The 20,335-nt window shown below is 51.0% G+C and overlaps 2 protein-coding genes across 16 annotated transcripts in view; one reads left to right on the top strand and one right to left on the bottom strand.

Annotated features, from left to right (window-relative positions):
- Positions 1-844: 844 nt before the first annotated feature.
- Positions 845-14,708, top strand: YKT6 (YKT6 v-SNARE homolog). Of its 2 annotated transcripts, XM_055293272.2 has the most exons (7): positions 845-1,152; positions 4,790-4,872; positions 6,604-6,704; positions 7,607-7,711; positions 8,306-8,371; positions 11,492-11,593; positions 12,716-14,708. In XM_055293272.2, exons 1-7 carry the CDS (start codon positions 1,049-1,051, stop codon positions 12,749-12,751), a joined length of 597 nt encoding a protein of 198 aa, XP_055149247.1. In that variant the 5' UTR covers positions 845-1,048; the 3' UTR covers positions 12,752-14,708. The 2 variants fall into 2 exon arrangements, with proteins under 2 accessions (XP_055149247.1, XP_063465036.1); XM_063608966.1 differs by lacking the exon at positions 11,492-11,593 and having other exon boundaries at positions 890-1,152.
- A 2,849-nt stretch (positions 14,709-17,557) lies between these two features.
- Positions 17,558-20,335, bottom strand: part of CAMK2B (calcium/calmodulin dependent protein kinase II beta) — a 108,475-nt gene continuing 105,697 nt past the window's right edge. For 12 of the 14 annotated variants that reach the window (XM_063608956.1, XM_055293256.2, XM_063608955.1 and 9 more), the window contains one exon: positions 17,558-19,933. The gene's annotated coding sequence lies outside the window, so the exon portion shown is untranslated. The remainder of the gene's footprint in view (positions 19,934-20,335) is intronic. The other 2 variants (XM_063608957.1, XM_055293250.2) reach the window with 1 other exon arrangement.

Genomic DNA, 20,335 nt, shown 5'->3' with positions numbered 1-20,335 from the left:
GGCTTGCATCCCAGGGATGAAGCCCACTTGATCATGGTGGATAAGCTTTTTGATATGTTGCTGGATTCGGTTTGCCAGTATTTTATTGAGGATTTTTGCTTCAATGTTCGTCAAGGATATTGGTCTAAAATTCTCTTTTTTGGTTGTGTCTCTTGCCAGGCTTTGGTATCAGGATGATGATGGCTTCATAAAATGAGTTAGGGAGGATTCCCTCTTTTTCTATTGATTGGAATAGTTTCAGAAGGAATGGTACCAGCTCTTCCTAAGATGTGGCACATATATACCATGGAATACTACGCAGCCATAAAAAATGATGAGTTCATGTCCTTTGTAGGGACATGGATGAAGCTCGAAACCATCATTCTCAGCAAACTATCACAAGGACAAAAAACCAAACACCGCATGTTCTCACTCATAGGTGGGAATTGAACAATGAGAACACATGGACATAGGAAGGGGAACATCACACACCGGGGACTGTTGTGGGGTGGGGGGAGGGGGGAGGGATAGCATTAGGAGATATACCTAGTGCTAAATGACGAGTTAATGGGTGCAGCACACCAACATGGCACACGTATACATATGTAACAAACCTGCACGTTGTGCATATGTACCCTAAAACTTAAAGTATAAAAAAAAAGTGTTTACTTTAAAAAAAGAAAGGAAAACAAAAAAAAGAAGAAGGGTTCAGGCCGCTCTGGGAGGCCCAGCACCACCCATCACAGGACAGTACAGTATCCCGCCGAGCGCCCGACTTCACCTGGCGTGCAGGGAGGGGCCGTGCTCATGCGAGGCGTGGCATCCCCCTCCTCGCTGCATTATACTTCCGGCCTCACCTTTCTGCATCCGGGGTATGAGACCCCACAACCAGGCTGACCGGATCCGGAAGTGGATTGCTAGCCAGGAGGAGGAAGCCGGCGGTGGCCCCGTCAGCAGCCGGTTGCTGAGAGGCCGGTAGGCGGCGGCGGTCCCGAGGGGCGGCGGCCGCGCTGCTCCCTGAGAACGGGTCCCGCGGCTGGGCAGGCGGGCGGCCTGAGGGCGCAGAGCCATGAAGCTGTACAGCCTCAGCGTCCTCTACAAAGGCGAGGCCAAGGTGGTGCTGCTCAAAGCCGCGTACGATGTGTCTTCCTTCAGCTTTTTCCAGAGATCCAGGTGAGCAGCACAGGCTGGTGGGCCGTGGCGGTCGGGCGGAGAGGACTAGGGTGGGGGTCCGAGTCGAAGTGGGCCTGGGGTCGGGGGAGGGATCAGGGGAGGGTCGAGGAGGCCGGAGGGTAGGGGCAGGGCGGGGTGGCCGAGTGCCCGGGATCTGAGAAGGCTGGGGTCCGAGTCAGGGGCGGGGCGAGGCGGAGTGGGGAGGGCCCGGGATCTGCGGTCCGGGCTTGGTCTCCTATAATGGAATCTGGCGGTGGACCGTACCTTTGAGGAACCAACATTCTCTCTTAAAGAGCTTATACCATTCTAGAATATAGTTCGCTACTCGGTGTTTTTCAAATTTCTGTCGTGTAAAAATTTTAAGGGGACTGTGAAGTAGTGCAGATTTCCAAGCTTCATGCCAAGATGTTCTGAATTAGTAGATTGAGGCCTCGGTATTTATATTTTAGACCAACACCTCCCACCCAGTGATTCTGACTCTGGGAGCTTGGGTGCCGCATCTTGAGAGCCATATTTTGATTTTCTTGCGGGGCTACCCAACAATTCAGTATGAGAGATATTGATATACTTTTTTTTGTTTGTTTTTAATGGGTGAAGTCACAGAGGTACCAAGAGGTTATATCACAACCAGCTAGAACTGAAAGCCACGTTTAACGCTTTTTAGTTGGACACTAGTGGTACAAAAGGATTCCACACGGAAGATTCAAATGAAGCATGGGATCTGTAGGGCTTACAGGCTTTTACTTGTTTCTGGGGTGCTTTAATTGCTGGAACGTGTTAGAAGTAACACAGACACTTCCAGACCATTCGTGGGAGGGATTGGGGTGACTCAGGCACGAAAGAAGAAGGACCCTACGTGGTCGGTATCTATGGTCATCTTGTCTCAAAATCTGATGGAATCTGCCGTTTGGATTCTGTTTTCCCTGCTTCAGTGCAGCTGGTTCTTGATGAGAGTTCTTTGCCAAGGACTTGCTGGATGTAAAAAAAAAAAAAAAAGTTATTTTGTTGAAACTTTCTGCTCCTTTGAGTTCTTTTAAAAATATATTTTTAATTCTGGTAAAATGGCACACAAAATTTATCTTCACTATCTTTAAGCGTGTAGTGAGTGCATTGATACGAAATAGATTGATAATGTTGTGCAGCCATCACTGTCAATCGTCTCCAGAACTCCTTTTTATCAAATTCGTGTCTATTAAACACCAACTCCCCATTCCCTTCTCCCCCAGCCCATGGCAACCGCCATTCTAATTTGTCTCTGTGATTTTGACTTTTCTGGCGACCTTAGATAAATGGAATCATATAGTTTTTGTATGTCTGGCTTATTTCATGTAGCATAATGTCCTCAAGGCACATGCATCTTGTTGCATATATATCAGAATTTCTTTCCTTTTTTTTTTTGAGACGGAGTCTCGCTCTGTCGCCCAGGCTGGAGTGCAGTGGCGCAATCTCGGCTCACTGCAAGCTCCGCCTCCCGGGTTCACGCCATTCTCCTGCCTCAGCCTCTCCCAGTAGCTGGGACTACAGGCGCCCGCCACCACGCCCGGCTAATTTTTTTTTTTTGTATTTTTAATAGAGACGGGGTTTCACCGTGGTCTCGATCTCCTGACCTCGTGATCCGCCCGCCTCAGCCTCCCAAAGTGCTGGGATTACAAGCATGAGCCACCGCGCCCGGCCTAATTTCTTTCCTTTTTAAGGCTGAATAATCCATTGTATTATTCACTACATTTTGTTTATCTGTTCATCTGTCAGTGGACACCTGAGTTGCTTCCACATTTCAGTCATTGTGAATGATACTGCTATGAACATGGATGTACAAATATCTCAAGACCCTGCTCGCATTTTTTTGGTATTTACCCAGAAGTGGAATTGCTGTGTTATCTTTTAGCTCCTTCTTGGGGTTCTTGGTCTTTGCAGTCTTTACCATGGCCTACATTCACTGCTCTGTGTTGTTTCTTTTCTCAGATGGAACTTTTGGTGCCAACTTGGCTCTGATTCTTTTTCCTTTTTCCTTCCCATTAGTACTTAAGATTCTCAGAGATTTCACTTGTAGGACTTATACCTCACCTGCTTGGGATACCCACACTAGTTTCCAATGACTAACAGCTACAACACTAAAGGGACATCTCTACTAATATGTCTTAAAACAACACATGTCCCAGCTGATTTATTTATTTATTTGTTTTATTTTAGATGGAGTCTTGCTCTGTCACCCAGGCTGGAGTGCAGCAGCACAATGTCAGCTCACTGCAGCCTCCACCTCCTGGGTTCAAGGGATTCTCCTGCCTCAGCCTTCCAAGTAGCTGGGATTACAGGCATGCACCACCACGCCTGGCTAATTTTTGTATTTTTAGTAGAGATGGGGTTTTACCATGTTAGCCAGGCTGGTCTCGAACTCCTGAGCTCAAGTGATCCGCCTGCCTTGGCCTCCCAAAGTGCTAGGATTACAGGCTTGAGCCACCACGTCCGGCCTGAGCTTGTTTTCTTATAAGACCTCTACTTACGTCCTTTGTGCCCTATAATTACCAGATCCCAAACTTGAAAAAGTAGTTTCCCAGCTTTTTTGGCCTTTGTATACATGCTGTCACAATGCAGTTCTTCCTTTGTCTCTTTATAGCCGTATCTCAAATCCTGTCTCTTTAGGTTTACTGCAAAGCCTTCCTTGTTTGAGGTCTTTTCTGAGGGGTTATTTTGATCACTTCAGCCCCTCAAGATATTAACAAGTAATACTGTGTGTGCAGGCATTGTTCCAAGTGCTTTACATGTATTAGCTCGTTTAACTGTTGCACAAATCTTGATTTTTTTTATTGTGGAGGCACAGCACACAGGCCCAGAGTCAGGCCTTCAGTTACTACATAGCTCTGCTGGAGCCTGCTGCAGACTCCTATTTGAGCACCCTGCTCTGATGGCCCTGGTTGCCCTTTATATCACATCCCCAGTTGGAGGCTCCTTGTCAGCACCTCTTCCTCTGGCTGTACCATCTCCTGTGACTGTTCTGTTCTGGATAGATCTCTCTGTTGAGCCCATGATGGACCTTCTCCCTTTCACCCTTTGTATGAGCCATTTCCCACTTCTTTGTCTTGGATAAGCAGTTTTCCTTTTATTCCATCCAGAGTGCCTTGCACTCGTTCTGTGGACGAGCCCCAGCAGACCTGAGCCAGCACTCACTATGGGTGTATGTGGCATTGCGAGGGTCTGTCATGTGGACACAGCCATAAATGGTTGTGCATTTCTGCCTGACAGTTTTTGCACACTATTTTTCTAGTGCAGTTCTTATTTGTCCTGCTTCTTGGAAGTTATTGGGACCCTGAGAGCAGGACTTTCCTCTTGTTTTCCCATTGCATTCCAAATTATGCACTCACCAAAATGTAAAATTGACTGTATCCTGTGGAAAAACCCCCAGAAAATTCACCTGTTTTGGTGAGCTAGGTAGCAAACAGATGGAGCTTTCATGGTGATGATGATTCATAATTATCAGTATTTGTGCTCATTTATAGAGTGTTTGTTACTAGGGATGAGAGGGAAAGGAATGAAACCAAGAAGCAATGTCTACTTAATGTATAAGCCCAGAGGTCACTTTCCACTGTGTTGGGGACAAGGTGATAAGAAGTGGGCAATAAATACATTTTGTATTTCTTAGTGTTCAGGAATTCATGACCTTCACGAGTCAACTGATTGTGGAGCGCTCATCGAAAGGCACTAGAGCTTCTGTCAAAGAACAAGGTAAGAAGACCCTCCAACTTCTGTGTGTGTGCTGGCCTGGCTGCCATGCGTCACCTCACATAGCACCCAGCTGTCTCCTTTCATTGGGACCCTACTCCTCCTCTAGCTTGTTCTCTCTTTCCCCCCTCTTCCTTTTCCTATTTATGCAGAATTCTGTGCCCACTTTTGAAGTCTGAGCTTCCCAGATAAAATTGCCCTCGAACTTAGACTCATTTAAGATTAGGGTCGGATTCTTTTGGAGCAGTAAGCAGCCTTCATATCGTATTCTTCCCTATCCTCTCCAGAGTTGCAGACCCCTCAGAAAAGGATTTCCAGCTAGCACTGTTGAGGTACTATATGCATTCTGTGCATCGTAGATTTTTTGACTAGGAATCTGAAAAAACTATTTTTTCTTTCTGATAATTCAGGTTTAGGCATTTATTTAGATGTGTATATTATACAGACAGATCAGGAAAGAGTTACATGAGTTTCATCAGGTGGGGACAAAGATCATCTCACACTTATGCTAACCTCAAGTCACGTGACATAGAGTTACTGAATTGATCTAAATGTCAGTCATGATACAGGCAGGATTGAATATATACACTTTATGTGGGATCTCTGTGCTGTTAACATCATAGAAGTGAAATCACATCACAAATATTTCAGTGTTCTTGCTCTGTTTTCCTTCAAACTGTGCCTGCCCTTCCCATGTTTATTACTTAAAGACAATTCCGCCACTGACCAGGTTCTCAGTTTCTTTGGAGGGTATGTACTTTGACCCCGTGTTTGAATCTTAATTGGGCATGGTATACAAAATCTGGAGAGCATTGGTGACAACCCCCTGTCCTCTTCCTCCTCCTCATTCTTGTTCTTATTTATCTCTGCTCTTTTCTGATTTCAGGGGCTCACCATCATTCCCTCCTCTTTTATTTGTTTTTCTGTTGTTTAGCATTGGAATCTTCTGGGTCAGATCCTTAAGGACAAGAAGGTTCTTATTTGTAAGCTGTAATCCTTACATTTCTCTTTCCTTGGGGATATGGTTAGCTATATCAACTCTGAATCCTTTCAAAGTGATGAAAATGAACAATCCTGTGGATTGTGAATATTTTGCAGAAGACCTGACAACTGTACCTTTCAATCATATGAGGATTTTAGCACAGTGCTCTGGAGGCCTTAGCTGGCAGTGGCTAATCTTTTTCTAGACTAACACCCCTACTCCCAGTCACCCACCAGAGTGGAGCAAACCCAGCAGGTTGCTATAATATGGAAGACTGAGGCCCTGAGGGGTAATTTCCTGTCTTTTGGCTGCTCTGAAAGGATTTTTTAAGAAAGTAGAGGCCTCTTGGCTTGTCCAGGGTTCCCTAAGTTTGGGAGCAGCACAGAGCCCCAAGGGCTCCGAATCCCCAAGATATAGCTTAGTCTGACCCGAGCTTAAGGAATACACTTGGAAATGCTCCTGGGGCCATGTTGTCTAGGGTGTATTTTCTGCACCACTGGCTGTTTCTTTAAGCCCTGGCTTTGCATACTGGGCCTCTGGGTATTTACTGGTCCTAAAGCAGGTGTTGGGCCAAGCTCCTGTGTGTCGCCCATTGGGCTGTGCTGCCAAGCCTCTCCACAAGACTTGCCCAGAGCTATTGAGCTTCAGAGTGGCTTCATTTGGTCTAACATTGTGGTGCTTTGATTTGGGGGGATTAAAAGAAGTCTGAAGCCCTTATGTCAGCATCCATGTGTCTGATCTCGTCTCCTTAGACTATCTGTGCCACGTCTATGTCCGGAATGATAGTCTTGCAGGTGTGGTCATTGCTGACAATGAATACCCATCCCGGGTGGCCTTTACCTTGCTGGAGAAGGTGAGTTTTTTATTTGCCTCTACTGGACTTGGATGATGAATGGGCACATTTATGGACTGGGACAGGGGGTGATGGCAGTGCCTGAGGCATAAGGGATGAAATGATGTGTCCAAAGTCAACACATTTTTCAGCCCCCTTCCCTGCAACCCAAGAGACAATTTGGCATCCCTGTATGGGTTTCCTCCCCGGTGCTGTCCCTCATGTGACCTGGGTCTAGGCCACTGAGTCATGACATCTCTTCTCTGGGATGGGACCCTCGGAGACAGCTGTGCCTTGTGTTCTCACCCCCTGTGCTTCTGCTCAAGGAGTCTCCCTCTTGAATGCCTTCACTCTCCACATTGCCTCCTGCAGTTGCTGCATCCCTCTACCTTGATGTCAGTCAGTTGCACCACAGAGCTTAGCACCTAAGCATTCTTTAATTTTTTGTGTGTACGGTGCTAATTACTAATATTAACTCTTTGAAGTCAGAGGCTTCATCCTATACCCCAGAGCACCAAAATACCTCCAAACACATGGAATCTGGTGGTTTCTTAAATCCAGGGGACCTAATTCTCTTTTTTAAAAAATTGCTTTGGAAAATTAGAGGGCCAGTGCCCTTTTTTTCTGGAAATCTGTAGTTTAAAATTCAAATACCTTTATTACTCCCCAGGTGAGGTTCATCTTGGGCTGGGCATACTTTTGATTCTCAGAATATTTAGGATATGTTTTAATGATAAAAATTTAGAAAGAACTTTAGCCTAGATTTTCTCTGTTGCCATTATATGTCCCCCTCATTCCTCCTTCCTGGGCTGTGAGGGCCAAGGAGCCTCATTCAGGGTGAGGTGCTCAGGGGTGAAGCCCTGTCATTGAGACCACTGGTGAGTGTACAGTGGGAGGCTTGTTGAGTCTCCTTTGTCTTGCAGGTACTAGATGAATTCTCCAAGCAAGTTGACAGGATAGACTGGCCAGTAGGATCCCCTGCTACAATCCATTACCCAGCCCTGGATGGTCACCTCAGTAGATACCAGGTAGGGTTAAAGGAAGCTTCAGCAGACACCATGTGGCCCAGAATCCATGTGAAACTGAAAAAGCCAACTGCCCCGATAGTTCTGGTCTAATTACTTCTGACAGCTTCTGATGCTGGTGTCCTCTCCCAAGCCTTCTGTTTGGAAAACAAAGAATCTACCTTCAGACCTGGGAACCCAAGCTCTAGGCAGGCTTTGGATTTCTGTTACATGTTAAACAGGCTGTGGGTTAGGCTGGAGAGCAGTGGCTCAATCTCGGCTCACTGCAACCTACGCCTCCTGGGTTCAAGCGATTCTCCTGCCTCAGCCTCCCGAGTAGCTGGGATTATAGGCATGTGCTACCACGCCCAGCTAATTTTTGTATTTTTAGTAGAGACAGAGGTTCACCATGTTGGTCAGGCTGGTTTTGAACTCTTGATGTCCGGTGATCCACCCGCCTCGGCCTCCCAAAGTGCTGGGATTATAGGCGTGAGCCACTGTGCCTGGCCCACGCTATGGTTTTTAACCTGTGAAAGTTTGTCCAGCGTCCTCAGTTTTAGGCTTTGTTTCCAGGTAGCCACTCCAGTCCTGACTTTATTATTTTTCACTCTTTCCTAGAACCCACGAGAAGCTGATCCCATGACTAAAGTGCAGGCCGAACTAGACGAGACCAAAATCATTCTGGTAAGCAGGAAGATGGAGAGCAAGCCCAAGAACTGAGACGGGGGTGCGATTTGCCACTGGCCAGGCATGCACAGATCCATCCTCGTTTTAATAGAATAGTAACCACGGCACTGTCCAGAAAGTGGGATTGCCCACCCCTTCCCCCACCCCGGGCATCAGACTGTCTCTGCTATACCCTTGTCTTGGTTAATGGCACCCATTGTTTCTAGGGGACCAAGCTGGGAACCAGTGGAACCCTCAAGTCCCCCGTCCTCATGGCTACTGCCTGTCTGAGCATTTACTGGGTTCCTAGGGTTTGGCTTCTGAAGACCTGGATTCCCACCCTGGTGCATTTGTTAGGGTTTCAGGTGCCTTCACACCCCACAGGTGCCTCCCCTTGCAGCGTTTGCATTGAAGGTGAACAGATTGAAGCACAGTGCACTGACCACAGGGCAGCTTCTGGAATGTGAGCCCAGGGTTGTCACATAGGCCCCTTTGAAAAGAGCCAGAACCCTGCATTGTGAGCTGAAATCTCCTGATTTGTAACTGCTGCTTCAACTCTTTTTTTTTTTTTTTTTTTAATTTTTGCATACAAGTGGAATGTAAGCAGCCATCTGTTTTTCTCAGGTTTGTCTCTTACAGCCTTTGCCTCTAAGTTGTCCCCTTGCTTCCTGCTCATCTCCAGTCTGTCCACCAGACGGTAGTCATTGATCTGCACAGCTTAGAACCCTTCAGCCCCAGGGTTCTCAGATCTGTCCCAGGATAAAGTGCAAACTAACTCACAGTCTCCTGACTGGGCCCTGTTCTCTCTTATACCCTTTCCTGCCCAGCTCACACACAGGCACCTGAAGGTTGGGCCTTTCAGATCAGATGTCACAGTTTTGTCACTGCTTGTTTACATGTCTCCCTGACCAGCGTATGAGCACTGGGACATCTTTCCATCCTGCTCATGATACAGTGCCTAGTTTATACCATGCTCAGCAGTTGATAGATACCTGGAGTGGATTGAAGCCCACATACAAAGCCTTACCATTTACACAGGCATAACTTTAGTGCGTACATCAGCATCTCTCCTGGGGTTGGAGTTGTTGGCCTGGGATGGAGCCTGGGAACCTGCATTTTATAAAAAGCATCCCAGGGGCTTCAAACGCAGGTCTGCTGACTGCACTCCAAATAACGTGGCTTTGGAATGAACGATAGATGTGAAAGTCTCATGGTATCTATGTCTTTTGAAACCTTGTGAGCTTTCTTACCACTTAGGTGGCATTTCTCCGTTTTCTCCTCAAGCCGTCTCTTCTTTCTGTTGCTCAAGTCCTGGTCTGAGTACCATGACACCTGGGACACCCACTGTTCCTCCTCTCCCCACGGTGGGGAGTGGATGAGTCCTATTCACCCAGTCTCATCTAGCTGCAGTTGTAAAATCTAGGTGATTGATAGGCATATCTGAATCAGTTAACTTTTTGTGTTAAAAATTTGAGTCGCTCAGCTGTGCGTAGGGATGAAGGACATTCTTGCTGGCTCCTTGTTCTATGGCGCTTCATGTGTGCATCCAGCTGCTGCAGCAGTGGCCATCTGGGGAGGGAAGTGAGCTGCTGCTTCCCGAGAGCCCTGGCAGCCCTGCTGGCTCTTGTGAGGCCTCCATCTCTAGACCCCTTCCCATGGGGTCAGTGTTTTTATTTCCTAAGTCAGAGTTTGTAGTGATGACATTTAGGACATAGCCCATTTGGAAGGCAGGACATGTTCTGTCATAGTGCTGTCCCGTATATATTTGGGGCATGTACGTAGCTTAGAATTTTTTTTTTCTTTTTTTTTTGAGACGGAGCCTCGCTCTGTCGCCCAGGCTGGAGTGCAGTGGCGCAATCTCGGCTCGCTGCAAGCTCCGCCTCCCAGGTTCACGCTATTCTCCTGCCTCAGCCTCCCAAGTAGCTGGGACTACAGGCGCCCGCCACTACGCCCAGCTAATTTTTTGTATTTTTAGTAGAGACGGGGTTTCACCGTGTTAGCCAGGATGGTCTCGATCTCCCAAAGTGCTGGGATTACAGGCGTGAGCCACCGTGCCCGGCCTTGTAACTTAGAATTTTCTAGGAGCCATATTTTAAAATGATAAAAGGAAAATAGGTAGAATTTAATTTAATTATATATTTTACTTAACCCAATATATCTAAATACAATTTTTCCAACATGTAATCGGTATAAAACTTATTTTTTCTCAGTATAAAACTCATTAATGAAGCACGCGTGAGTTTGCATCTGAAATCTGGTGTGTCTGTACTCAGAGCGCTGCTCAGTTTGGACTTGCCTCACATCAAGTGCTCAGTAGCCATTTCCCACCGCCTTTGTTTCCTGCGGCTGCTGTCAACAGAAACCCTCAAATATTTGCTTTTAACAAATAGCCCTGTGGGCCTGGCTGGTGTCTTTTGGGGCTCTGAGGGTCTGTCCCAGGCCTCTCTCCAGCCTCTGGTGGCTGCTGACTGTCCTTGGCGTTCCTTGGATTAGAGGTGCATCACTCCAGGCTCTGCCTCTGCTGTCACGTGACCTTCTCTGTGTGTGTTTCCATTTCTTACCAGGACATTAGTCATGGAATTAGATGCCACCCTAATCCAGTATTACCTCTTCCTAACTAGTTACATCTGCCAAGACCCTATTTCTAAATAAGGTCACATTCAGAGATTCTGGGGATGTTAATTTCTGGAGTGCGGTTGGGGTTGGGGGGTGCAGTGCGGGTCACTATCCAACCCAGTACAATCATATAATGCCCAGCTACTCTTTTTTCCAAAGCTCCATGCACACGCACATGTGCGTGCACACACACACACACAAATGTATATATAAATGTGTGTGTGTGTATATATATTAGTTTTCCTGGAGTGCTGGTTATCTAAGCCTGTGCTGGGGACAGCTTTTTGGGAAGTCTGCTACATCCCAGTTAGATCTTCTAGATTTCACGGGAATGTCACCAGGTTCTGTTCCATCCACTTGGACAGTAACTATTCTTGGACCGAGTCTCGACACCTAGAGGTGAAGTTTGTGTGTGTTGGAGAGGAACCCAGGTAAGGCGCTTTCCCCCATGACTGAAATATGAGGGGCTCATGTCAGAGCACGTACTGAACAGAGCTGGATTCTCTTTTCTCTTTTGTCCAGCACAACACCATGGAGTCTCTGTTAGAGCGAGGTGAGAAGCTAGATGACTTGGTGTCCAAATCTGAGGTGCTGGGAACGCAGTCTAAAGCCTTCTATAAAACTGTGAGTACCCAGCACCTGCTGCCTCCTGGGTGTTCCCTCTAGAGAGCAGTTGCAGCTTGCTGCTTCTGGCACTCTCCACTATGAACAGGTCTTTCTTAGACTATTGAATCATGGTGGATGATTCCTTGTGCAGCAAGAGCCTAAGGTGAGCGCCTCAGGCCCAGGTGGTTGAAGGCAGTTCACTTGGGCGCTGTTGGAGTCGATGCAGGCCGAAGCCTTGTTCCACTCCTGCCTCTGCTCTGCCCTCTGCTGCTCGGCTGATTTCTGAACTCCTACCCCCAGTCCAGGAAGGCTGGTTCAAGTTCTAATCATCAGAGATTTACTGTTGAGTCTTATTCCTCTTTCTGCTGAGGAGACATAAGTCTTTAAGATGCAAGCAATTCAGCCTTCCTGAAGAGGTTCTTAAGCTTTTAATTTCCCTTTGACAGAAAATATTTAGTTGACAAGGATGGGTGCTGCTGACTGCCGCTTTCTCTCAGGTCAGTGCTCATGTCTTCCTATGTGGAGATGGCACTGTTGGCCCATGGGTGGACAGTCATAGGGACAAATTTACTTGGTCTGTCCACACACATTTGCTTTCATGTACACATTGGAGGGAGATGGCTAGGTGGGATTAGGAAGATAGTCTGTGACCAGAAAGCAGGAGAGAAGGTGGCAACAGTGGTCCCCACAAACCACATCCCAAGTGGGAACCACATCTGTTGTCCTCAGGACCATCTTCTAGGAAGAAACACCACCGTGGTGATCAGATAGCATTGTTTGAAGACAAGAGTGGGGCAAAGTTAAGATACTCTGCCAATCTCATTTGTATTATTGGTCCTTTGTTTGTACCTGGCCTAACTGTAGGAATTTTACTCACTTTTTGATAGCATTAATGGGGTGGGAGGAAAGAAAGGAAAAAAGGATCCCAGACTAGTTTTGGAAGTCAGGGCCCGCCTTATGCTTGGTGATGGGAACCACTTGTGGACAGCTTTCCTCAAGGCCTCCACCCCCACCCTGTTCTAGTGCTAGTTTCTCTGGCTGGCTGTGTCCTGTGGAGCTCCCTCTGCCATGCCTGCCAGGATTGGGGCTTCCCTGACTTCGTCAGTCCTCCTTCTCAGCTCCTCTTTGTTTTTTTCCAAGGCCCGGAAACAAAACTCATGCTGTGCCATCATGTGATGCAGCCTGCCAGAGGCCCAGTGCTGGAACGGCACCATCATTCACCTCAGAACTGCAGCCCCTGGAAAAGAAGAGACAGCCATAGACAAGGAGCCAGAGTGGGGGCAGACTGGCCATTTTTATTTTGAAGTTCCTGGGAGAAACGGATGGTGGAAGGGTGGCGAATGTTCAAATTCATATGTGTGGTAGTGATTCTTGGAAAGAATTTGAGGTCCCCAAAGGTGTATTTTTGGGCAAATGAAACCATAAACTCCGACTGGCTCTGTAGATGCCAAAGAGCTCTTTTTCAGCTAACCCTGGGAAGGCTCTGTGGGAGGGAGGTCGAGCCAGCTGTTTCTCGATCTTTGGTATATCTTTGGATTTTATTTGTACATTAATGATATTAACACTCCAGTGGGGGGTGGGGAGTCCCTGATGCTAGGGCTGGGGTGGGTGGAGTTTGAAGACTCTTGGGAAAGCCTCTCCTGGGCCCACCACAGTGGCCACAGGCAGGCCCCCACTTCAGGCCCAAGGCCTGGGGCGGGGGGAACAGTCACTGGGTCTCAGATTCTGAGACTGTTGTCTAGCTTACCTTTCTGCTAGGATTGGCTTCCCACAGAGGGCAGGACTCATCCTAAGCAGCTTCCAAGTCCCACAAAGGTGGCTTGTGGGAGGATTTGGAAGGAGCTGCACTGTGGGCAGGGAGTGTGTGGGTTGAGGTCGTACCAGCAAGTAGACTAGGAACTGAGCCCAGGAAAGGGGGATGTTTTCCTGGTGTTTGGATGGTCAGCTGGGAGTGTCCATCATCAGGGGAAGATCAAACAGGTGGACTGAGCTTCCCAGGGCCTCTGGGACTCTTGCCTTGACTTGCAACTTGCCTTGAACATCACGATCAAAGCAGCAGGTGCTGTGGTCTCTCAAAACTGATTTTTATTTGCCTCTCTGGCTGCAAGACTGCCTTGAACCGCCTGAGGCCTATGCATCTGAACAAGTGGGTCTCTCCCATGGGCACCAGAAGTGGGTGCCAGCCGGCCCCGAGGATTCCCAGCACCCCACCTATGGTCTGGCCAGCATAGGCTTGCTAGTTCCTTCTTGGTCAGAGGCAGCTGCATGGGGGAGGGAGGCCAAGGGTTTGGTCTAAGCTGTGCCCTGCCACCTGGCAGGAGGCCCACTCACAGCCCAAGTCATGGAAACAGGCTGGAGCAGCCCAGGAGATGGGCCCAAGAAGTTCTGAATCCCTTGGGTCCGAGTGTTATGTTCCAGTCTGCCTTCCAGCCCCCATGGAAGCTCCTGCTGGGATGGTGTCATCTATGAGTTTTGAACCAGTGTGGTATGGTCCTTGGGAGCCCTGCTCTGAGCTTGCCACACTGCTGAGAGCGCCCACTGTCCTGACCAGCGTCTCAGTGGTCCTGACCCCCAATGTGGGCAGGGGCTGGGTAGGAGGGTGGGGTCTGCCGTGGGTTCAGAGGACCCCACCTCCTGGCTGGTTTACCTGCTGTTGCCCATTTTCTCTGGGTACTGCTGGCCAGAGGACTTTAGCCTACCCCTGAAGAGCCTGTCCATGTCATTTTCCTACTGCCATAGACACCCTAAGCCCAGGGCCCCTTGAGGCCCAGACTCAGCCTGCCCACTGGTGCCGGAGACGGAGTGGAGTGGGCCTGGATCCGAGGGATGCTACCTCTCCCTTTCCCACTTGAGGACCCTGGGGAGAGATGGGGGCGGGGAAAATGGAGGTATGAATTTGGGATAAGAGGAAGTGATACCTGCTTGCAGGTCAGCCCCTGCCTTGCAGGATGAGCTGACTTGACTCAGGCCCTGTGAGATAGAGGGCCCACCCTGGCCCCGCCCACAGATCCCCTGCTTCTGTTGTGTTCTGTTGTAAATCATTTGGCAAGACTGTATTTTGGTAACTGCTGCCTAACTTCCCTGTGTTCTATTTGAGAGGCGCCTGTCTGGATAAAGTTGTCTTGAAATTTCACAGTGGTCCTGTGCTTTCTTTGTGCTTCAGGGGAACCCTTTCCTCACCAAGCCCTGCCCCTGAGGAGAGAGCGGCCTTGTGCTGTGTACCTGCCTGCCTGCCGCATGCAAGGGTCCAAGTTATCCTGACCAGCTCCTGTCCAGGAGAGGTAGCTGCAGGCCTGACTCCTTCACCTCCTTTCTATAGACCTTGCTAGCAGGAACTGTATTTTCTTTTTTGCTATTAACCAGGTGAGGGAGCCCTGGAGTAGAAGAAGCCCTGTCATTGCTGAATCCTGTTGCCTGGTCTTAGCTGCAGCCAGGAGACCCACCCTAGGAAAGCTGCCTCATAGCTGCAAAGCCATGGGACAGGAGGCCCCATCCCCATCCTGATCCCACTGTAGGCTTCCCGTCCCTCACAGCTGACCCCAGGGTCAATCTGAGACCACCTGGAATCCCACCAAGCACAGGTGGCAACTTTTCAGGAGCAGAGGGGGCTCCACAGGGTACCTGGAAGCTTCCTGCTTCCTGGAGGAGCCAAAGCTGATCCCTGCTTTGGTTGGGAGCTGGACCAGGGGTAAGTCAAATTCAAGTCTCACATCTGGTTTTGAGTTCAGGGAACCCTCTGAAGCCTCTGCAGCCTCCCAGGGAGGTGGGCCCAAGGCTGCTTTCAGCCTGTACTTGTGATCCTGGAAGGCAGAGATCTCTCTGACTGGCCCAGCAAGCAGCCTTGGGCAGTGCTCAGCTTTTCCTGTTCTGAGGACCTGCCAGACCTGGGGTGGGGTGGGATGGGGTAACCCTTGGGGTCATGTGGCCCAGGGAGCTTTGTTCAGAGGGTGCTATTTAAGAGTGATGAATGGGCTGGGTGCGGCGGCTCACGCCTGTAATTCCAGCACTTTGGGAGGCTAAGGTAGGCAGATCATTTGAGGTCGGGAGTTTGAGACCAGCCTGACCAACATGGTGAAACCCCATGTCTACTAAAATACAAAAGTTAGCTGGGCATGGTGGCGGGCACCTGTAATCTCAGCTACTCGGGAGGCTGAGGCAGGAGAATCACTTGAACCCAGGAGGGAGAGGTTGCAATGAGCCAAGATCACGCCACTGCACTCCAGCCTGGGCGACAGAGTGAGGCTCCCTCTCAAAAAATATATAAAAATAAAAGTGATGAATGAAATGCCCATCGGTGGTGTCTCTTTTGCCTGTAGCACTTGGCCCAGTACAGGGTGGCTTAGCCCTGTGTGCTGTGCCCTAAAACCTCATCAGAGTTGCTGCCCTGATGGCATCTGCAGAAGGGCCTCAGGAATAATGCATGTGAGGGCGCACGATCCGCAGTGCCTGCAGCCTTCCTGGGGGAGGCCTGGCCTGGAAAGCCTCCTCCGATTACAGCTGATAGGCAAGTGGAGCCCCAGATACCATGCTGAGGGCAGACACTGCAGCACTCGTGGGCACTGGCCTAGATTCTTTGCACCTGGCTCTTGGGACCTGCCACCTGGCCACCCACACACCTGAGAGCACCTGTCCAGGTGCAGACCATGGGGAGCAAGAAGCTGACATCCAGGGCCACTCTGCTGCGTGAAGGTGCTCAGGGTGGAGGAGGAGACTGAGGGCTTTAGCCGGTTCTGGAGGATCCTTCAGGTTCCCTGCCCATAGTGGATGGGACTGAGTGTGTAGGGGCACTTGTCTTGTCAGAAGTTACTTGGACCCAAAATGCAGGTGTGTTTAGTGTCTGGGACTGTTTTGAAGCCCATCCTTCTGTTTCAGGAAAGTGCTGTGGAACTGCCTGGGACACAGGTGTGGAGGGGAGCCAAGGGCGAGGCCACACTCTGAGCAGGTTGCCATGGAGACATGGCGCATCAGCGGGCCCAGCGGGGGCCACGAGGGTGCATCGGGGAGGGAGGAGGGCATTGAGGCTGAGAAAGGCCAGCATAGCACAGGCAGGTGCAGTTGCTTTCCTGGGCTGGGCCTGAGCGTGTGCCCCATGGGGCCAGGCAGCATAGGTGGTGGGCGGAGCCTGAGGACAGGAAAAACTTGGCAGGGGGGTTACTCCTTACTCCAACCTAAGGGTTTGCTCTTATCTTGGGCTGGAGATGCAGAGGGAAGGCCTGAGGGGTGCCTGTCTCCTTCACACCCAGGACGAAGTCCCCAAGCTTGCTTGGCCTGGCCCACAAGCCTGTAGCACCTGGCCAGTCTGGCCTGGCATCTGGCTTCCCTGTCTCCATTCCAGCTCTCTGTCCTGGATTCTGGGCTGGTTGTGTGGCCTCTGCTGGAGCCTCTTTGCCCCCATGGTGGCTGCCTACTGTATCACCTTGCGCCTCGCCTATGTCTGGTGTCCGAGGCTGATGTCCACACAGGCCTGCATGCTCTGTCTGCATAATCCACTGGGGTGGAGCCCGGCTCTGTGGTCACTGTGTGTCCTCAGCATCCAGAATAGCCAATACATGTAGCAGGGGCAAAAGGAGACAGCAGGACAGCCAGAGGTCTTGGTCCTGGGGCTCCTTCCTGCCCAGAGGCTGCCCCTGGCCACATCTTTAGCGGCCACTGGGGGTGAATGGAGAGGTCAGAGGTGTTGGGGGCTGGGATCCAGTTTCAGTTCCAGCATCCAGGGTGGACAGTGCTGGGCCCAGAAGACTTCAGAGGACCAGAGGAAGAGGTGGGGACAGCTGGTGGAGCTACGATCTATGACTAGCGCCCTACCTGGGGTGAACCATTCACCCTAGAGGGGCTCAGGACTGTCAGGGCCAGCTCAGGGCTCCATAGCACTACCTTCCATTGGAGGGGCCCAAGTAGGGTCTTGGCCAGGGACCGGGCTTGAGTCTATTTTGGCGCAGGAGGTCGGCAGGATTCCAGCTAAAGCACCCAGGTGCACTTGAAGCAGTTTGTCCTGTTTTTCTTTTATTTGCAGTTTCCCGAGACAGAACAAAATAAGAATATTTTTTGTACACTTACAAGGCTCAGAAAGAAAAGACAATGAAACTCAGCAAAAAGAGAGAGGAGGGGAGGCCAGCCAGCACCGTGGGCAGCCGACCCCTTGCAGCGCTGGCCAGCGGCCGCCGCCACCACACCGCGGACACCTAGCTAGCAGAGCAGTGTGGCTTGCTCTTTAGGGGTCATGCAAAAGAATTATCCCCCAGAAAAAAAATCCCCAAATTATCCCAGACAGGCAGCTCCGTGGAGGTGACAAGGTGAGAGGGAGAGGAAGGGAGGAGGCCCCAGGACGCCAGGGTGGCTGGCCGCTGGGCCACGCGCTGTCCGTGGTGAGCCCTGCCGCTGTCCCATGGCCCCGGGAGCCACTGGTGCGGAGCCCGGCAGATGTTTACCCTGTGTTCATGGATGGGGACAGCTGTCCTGGGCACAGCGTGGACGGAAGATGGTGTCCACTCTGAGTGTTCATCGGTGGACAGTCCCCTTGGAGTTTAGGATCCTGTGTCCTGTTCCCCATTCTGTGCCCCTCCCTTGGCTTGATTTGTAGGGGAAGATAAAGAAAATTCTTGTTGAAAACGATGTGAATTGAAAGTGGGCAGGCACTGGGGCAGGAGCCCCTGACCCTCTGCAGTCAGGGCTTCTGACCACCCCCACCCAACCTGGCTTCAGACCCACCCTGCAGTCCCACCATGCTCGGGCTTGCCCTGTCCCTGAGCTCCCCCATGGTACACACCATCACAAGGGGCCAGGGACCCACCGCCTGGAACCCAGGCAGCCGACGCTCAGGAGCACAGGGCTGGACCCTGCCCTCCATCCGCTGGTGTCTTGGGCCCTGTGCCCACCTGTTTCTGTCCCCAGCCCGCCTTATTGACATAGCTGCATCCCTGGCCCACCTAGAAGGTGCCCTCACACGCACTGCAGCCCACCAAGGCGCTGGCACACCTGACACTGCACGGGCAGCACTGCCCTCACACCTCCCACGTGCCCTAGGCTGGCTCCCACTGTAGCTTTTGCTCCCTTCTGCTCCCGGCCCAGATTCCAAAGGCACTCCCACTTCAGCAAACCCCTGCACGGACCCTCGTCTCAGCCCAGAAGCTGGGCAGCCACCACCTCTGACCCCGCTGTGCCACTTGCTGCACCGCCCAACCAAACCCCAAGCCTCAGGCTTCCCCAAACTCCATCAGCAGACAAATATGCCCAGACACAAAGCCTGGCCTCCCCTCCCAGCTTCAGTTGGGGGCTCAGGGACTTGAGCGAGGCCCGCAGTCCTTTGTCAAAAGTCTGCTCCCCCTTGCGGGGCGCAGAGAAGCCGAACAGGCTGGGGGAGGGCCGAGGGGCGGAAACAGGGTCGGGAGCTGCCAGTGCATCTGCTGCTGGCCAGCAGAGAAGGGACAGACACCTCACACAGGAGGGGGGCCAGCCCAGGCAGAGTCCTCTTGCCACAGCTGGCTGTGTTGGAGCTGTAGCCAGCAGTGCTGTCTCTTGCTCGGCGAGAGGCCCGAAGCTAAGCTGTGCCCCTCTGCACTTTACTCCCCCAGAAGGACCAGAGCTGGAGCCCTGGGTGTGTGGGGGCATCTCTGATGGCCTTGGGGACGGGACTCCAGTCTCAATACTCCAGGGAGTGAGGGGCTGGCCTGGGCTCTGCCGAAGGGTTGTCCGTGCTGGGTGTGTGGGGATACCGGGCACGGAAAACCCACACCTAGCCCTTCAGGGGATGAAAGGAAGGGAAGGGAAAGCAGGAACAACAGCAACTCTCAGGCACAACTAGCGGGAAAGGAGGCAGCCCAGCGGGCCCCCACAGCCCCTCCCAAGAGACAGCTGACAGTCACGACAGCCAGCGAGCACACCACGTGGAGCCCATGCGTTGGCAGGAGGATGCAGACACCTTAGGTGTGGGGTGTGTGCGTTACCTACAAACTAACACCGTTCAGCACGCGACGGGGGCCTGGCAGACAAGTTCATGTCCCAGCTGGTCCCCCAGAGGCCAGGAGCACAGACGGACACACGTGGAGCTTGGGTGGGGAGCGGCCCCACGAATGCCAGTGATTTTTACAGCTTTTTCCTTCCTTTAGTTTTTTTTGTTTTTTTTTTTTTTTTCATTTCATCTGATGTCAATTTTTTTTGTGGTTGTCGTCGTCATCTTGTTTTTTTTGTTTTTTTTTTTTGTTTTTTTTTTAAACAAATCACATCTGGTCTTGTTTTTCTGCAGACACAGGCACCAGGGGAGGGAACGAGGCAGACACAAACATGCGACAGGCAGGCCGTGTGCCCGAGGGCAGTCGGGCTCCAAACACCAACTCTGTCCGGCGAAACCAGGGCGCAGCTCTGAAATGGGGCGGGTGGGTAAGCTCCTCAGCAGCCCCCTCTCCCGTCCACCCCCAGGCTCTGCTGTCTGCCACGTGGCACTGCAGAGAGGGTTAAAGTCCAGAAAAGGGCCCACTCGGGAGAGGGGTTCAAGGTGCTCAACCCAATTACTACTATCCCTGTAAAACTGGGCTCTGGGCTCTGGGCCCGCTGCACCCGCCACCTGGGGAACTCCCATCTGGGGCTCTAACAGTCCTCACAAACAGGGCATGGTACCCAGGACTGTGCTGCCCGGGGCCCATCCACCTGCAACCCACCCAGCTCTGGCCAGTGTGGACTGCTCAGGCCCTCATCAGCTCCCCAGTCCTCTGGGGAGGCCTGCCACACCCAGCCTGCCGTGGTCCCTAATTTGACATCATTCCT

The sequence above is a fragment of the Symphalangus syndactylus genome, chromosome 9 (genome assembly GCF_028878055.3).
Source record: "Symphalangus syndactylus isolate Jambi chromosome 9, NHGRI_mSymSyn1-v2.1_pri, whole genome shotgun sequence".
NCBI classification, from domain to species: domain Eukaryota; kingdom Metazoa; phylum Chordata; class Mammalia; order Primates; family Hylobatidae; genus Symphalangus; species Symphalangus syndactylus.
The sequence above is the reverse complement of the archived record's forward strand: the minus strand, read 5'-3'. Positions and strand labels throughout refer to the sequence as shown.

Excerpts from the sequence above, each read along its gene's own strand:
- YKT6 (XM_055293272.2), top strand. The coding sequence starts at position 1,049 with ATGAAGCTGTACAGCCTCAGCGTCCTCTACAAAGGCGAGGCCAAGGTG. Across the intron at positions 1,153-4,789 it reads AGCTTTTTCCAGAGATCCAG|TGTTCAGGAATTCATGACCT; the intron begins GTGAGCAGCACA and ends TGTATTTCTTAG. Across the intron at positions 7,712-8,305 it reads GTCACCTCAGTAGATACCAG|AACCCACGAGAAGCTGATCC; the intron begins GTAGGGTTAAAG and ends ACTCTTTCCTAG.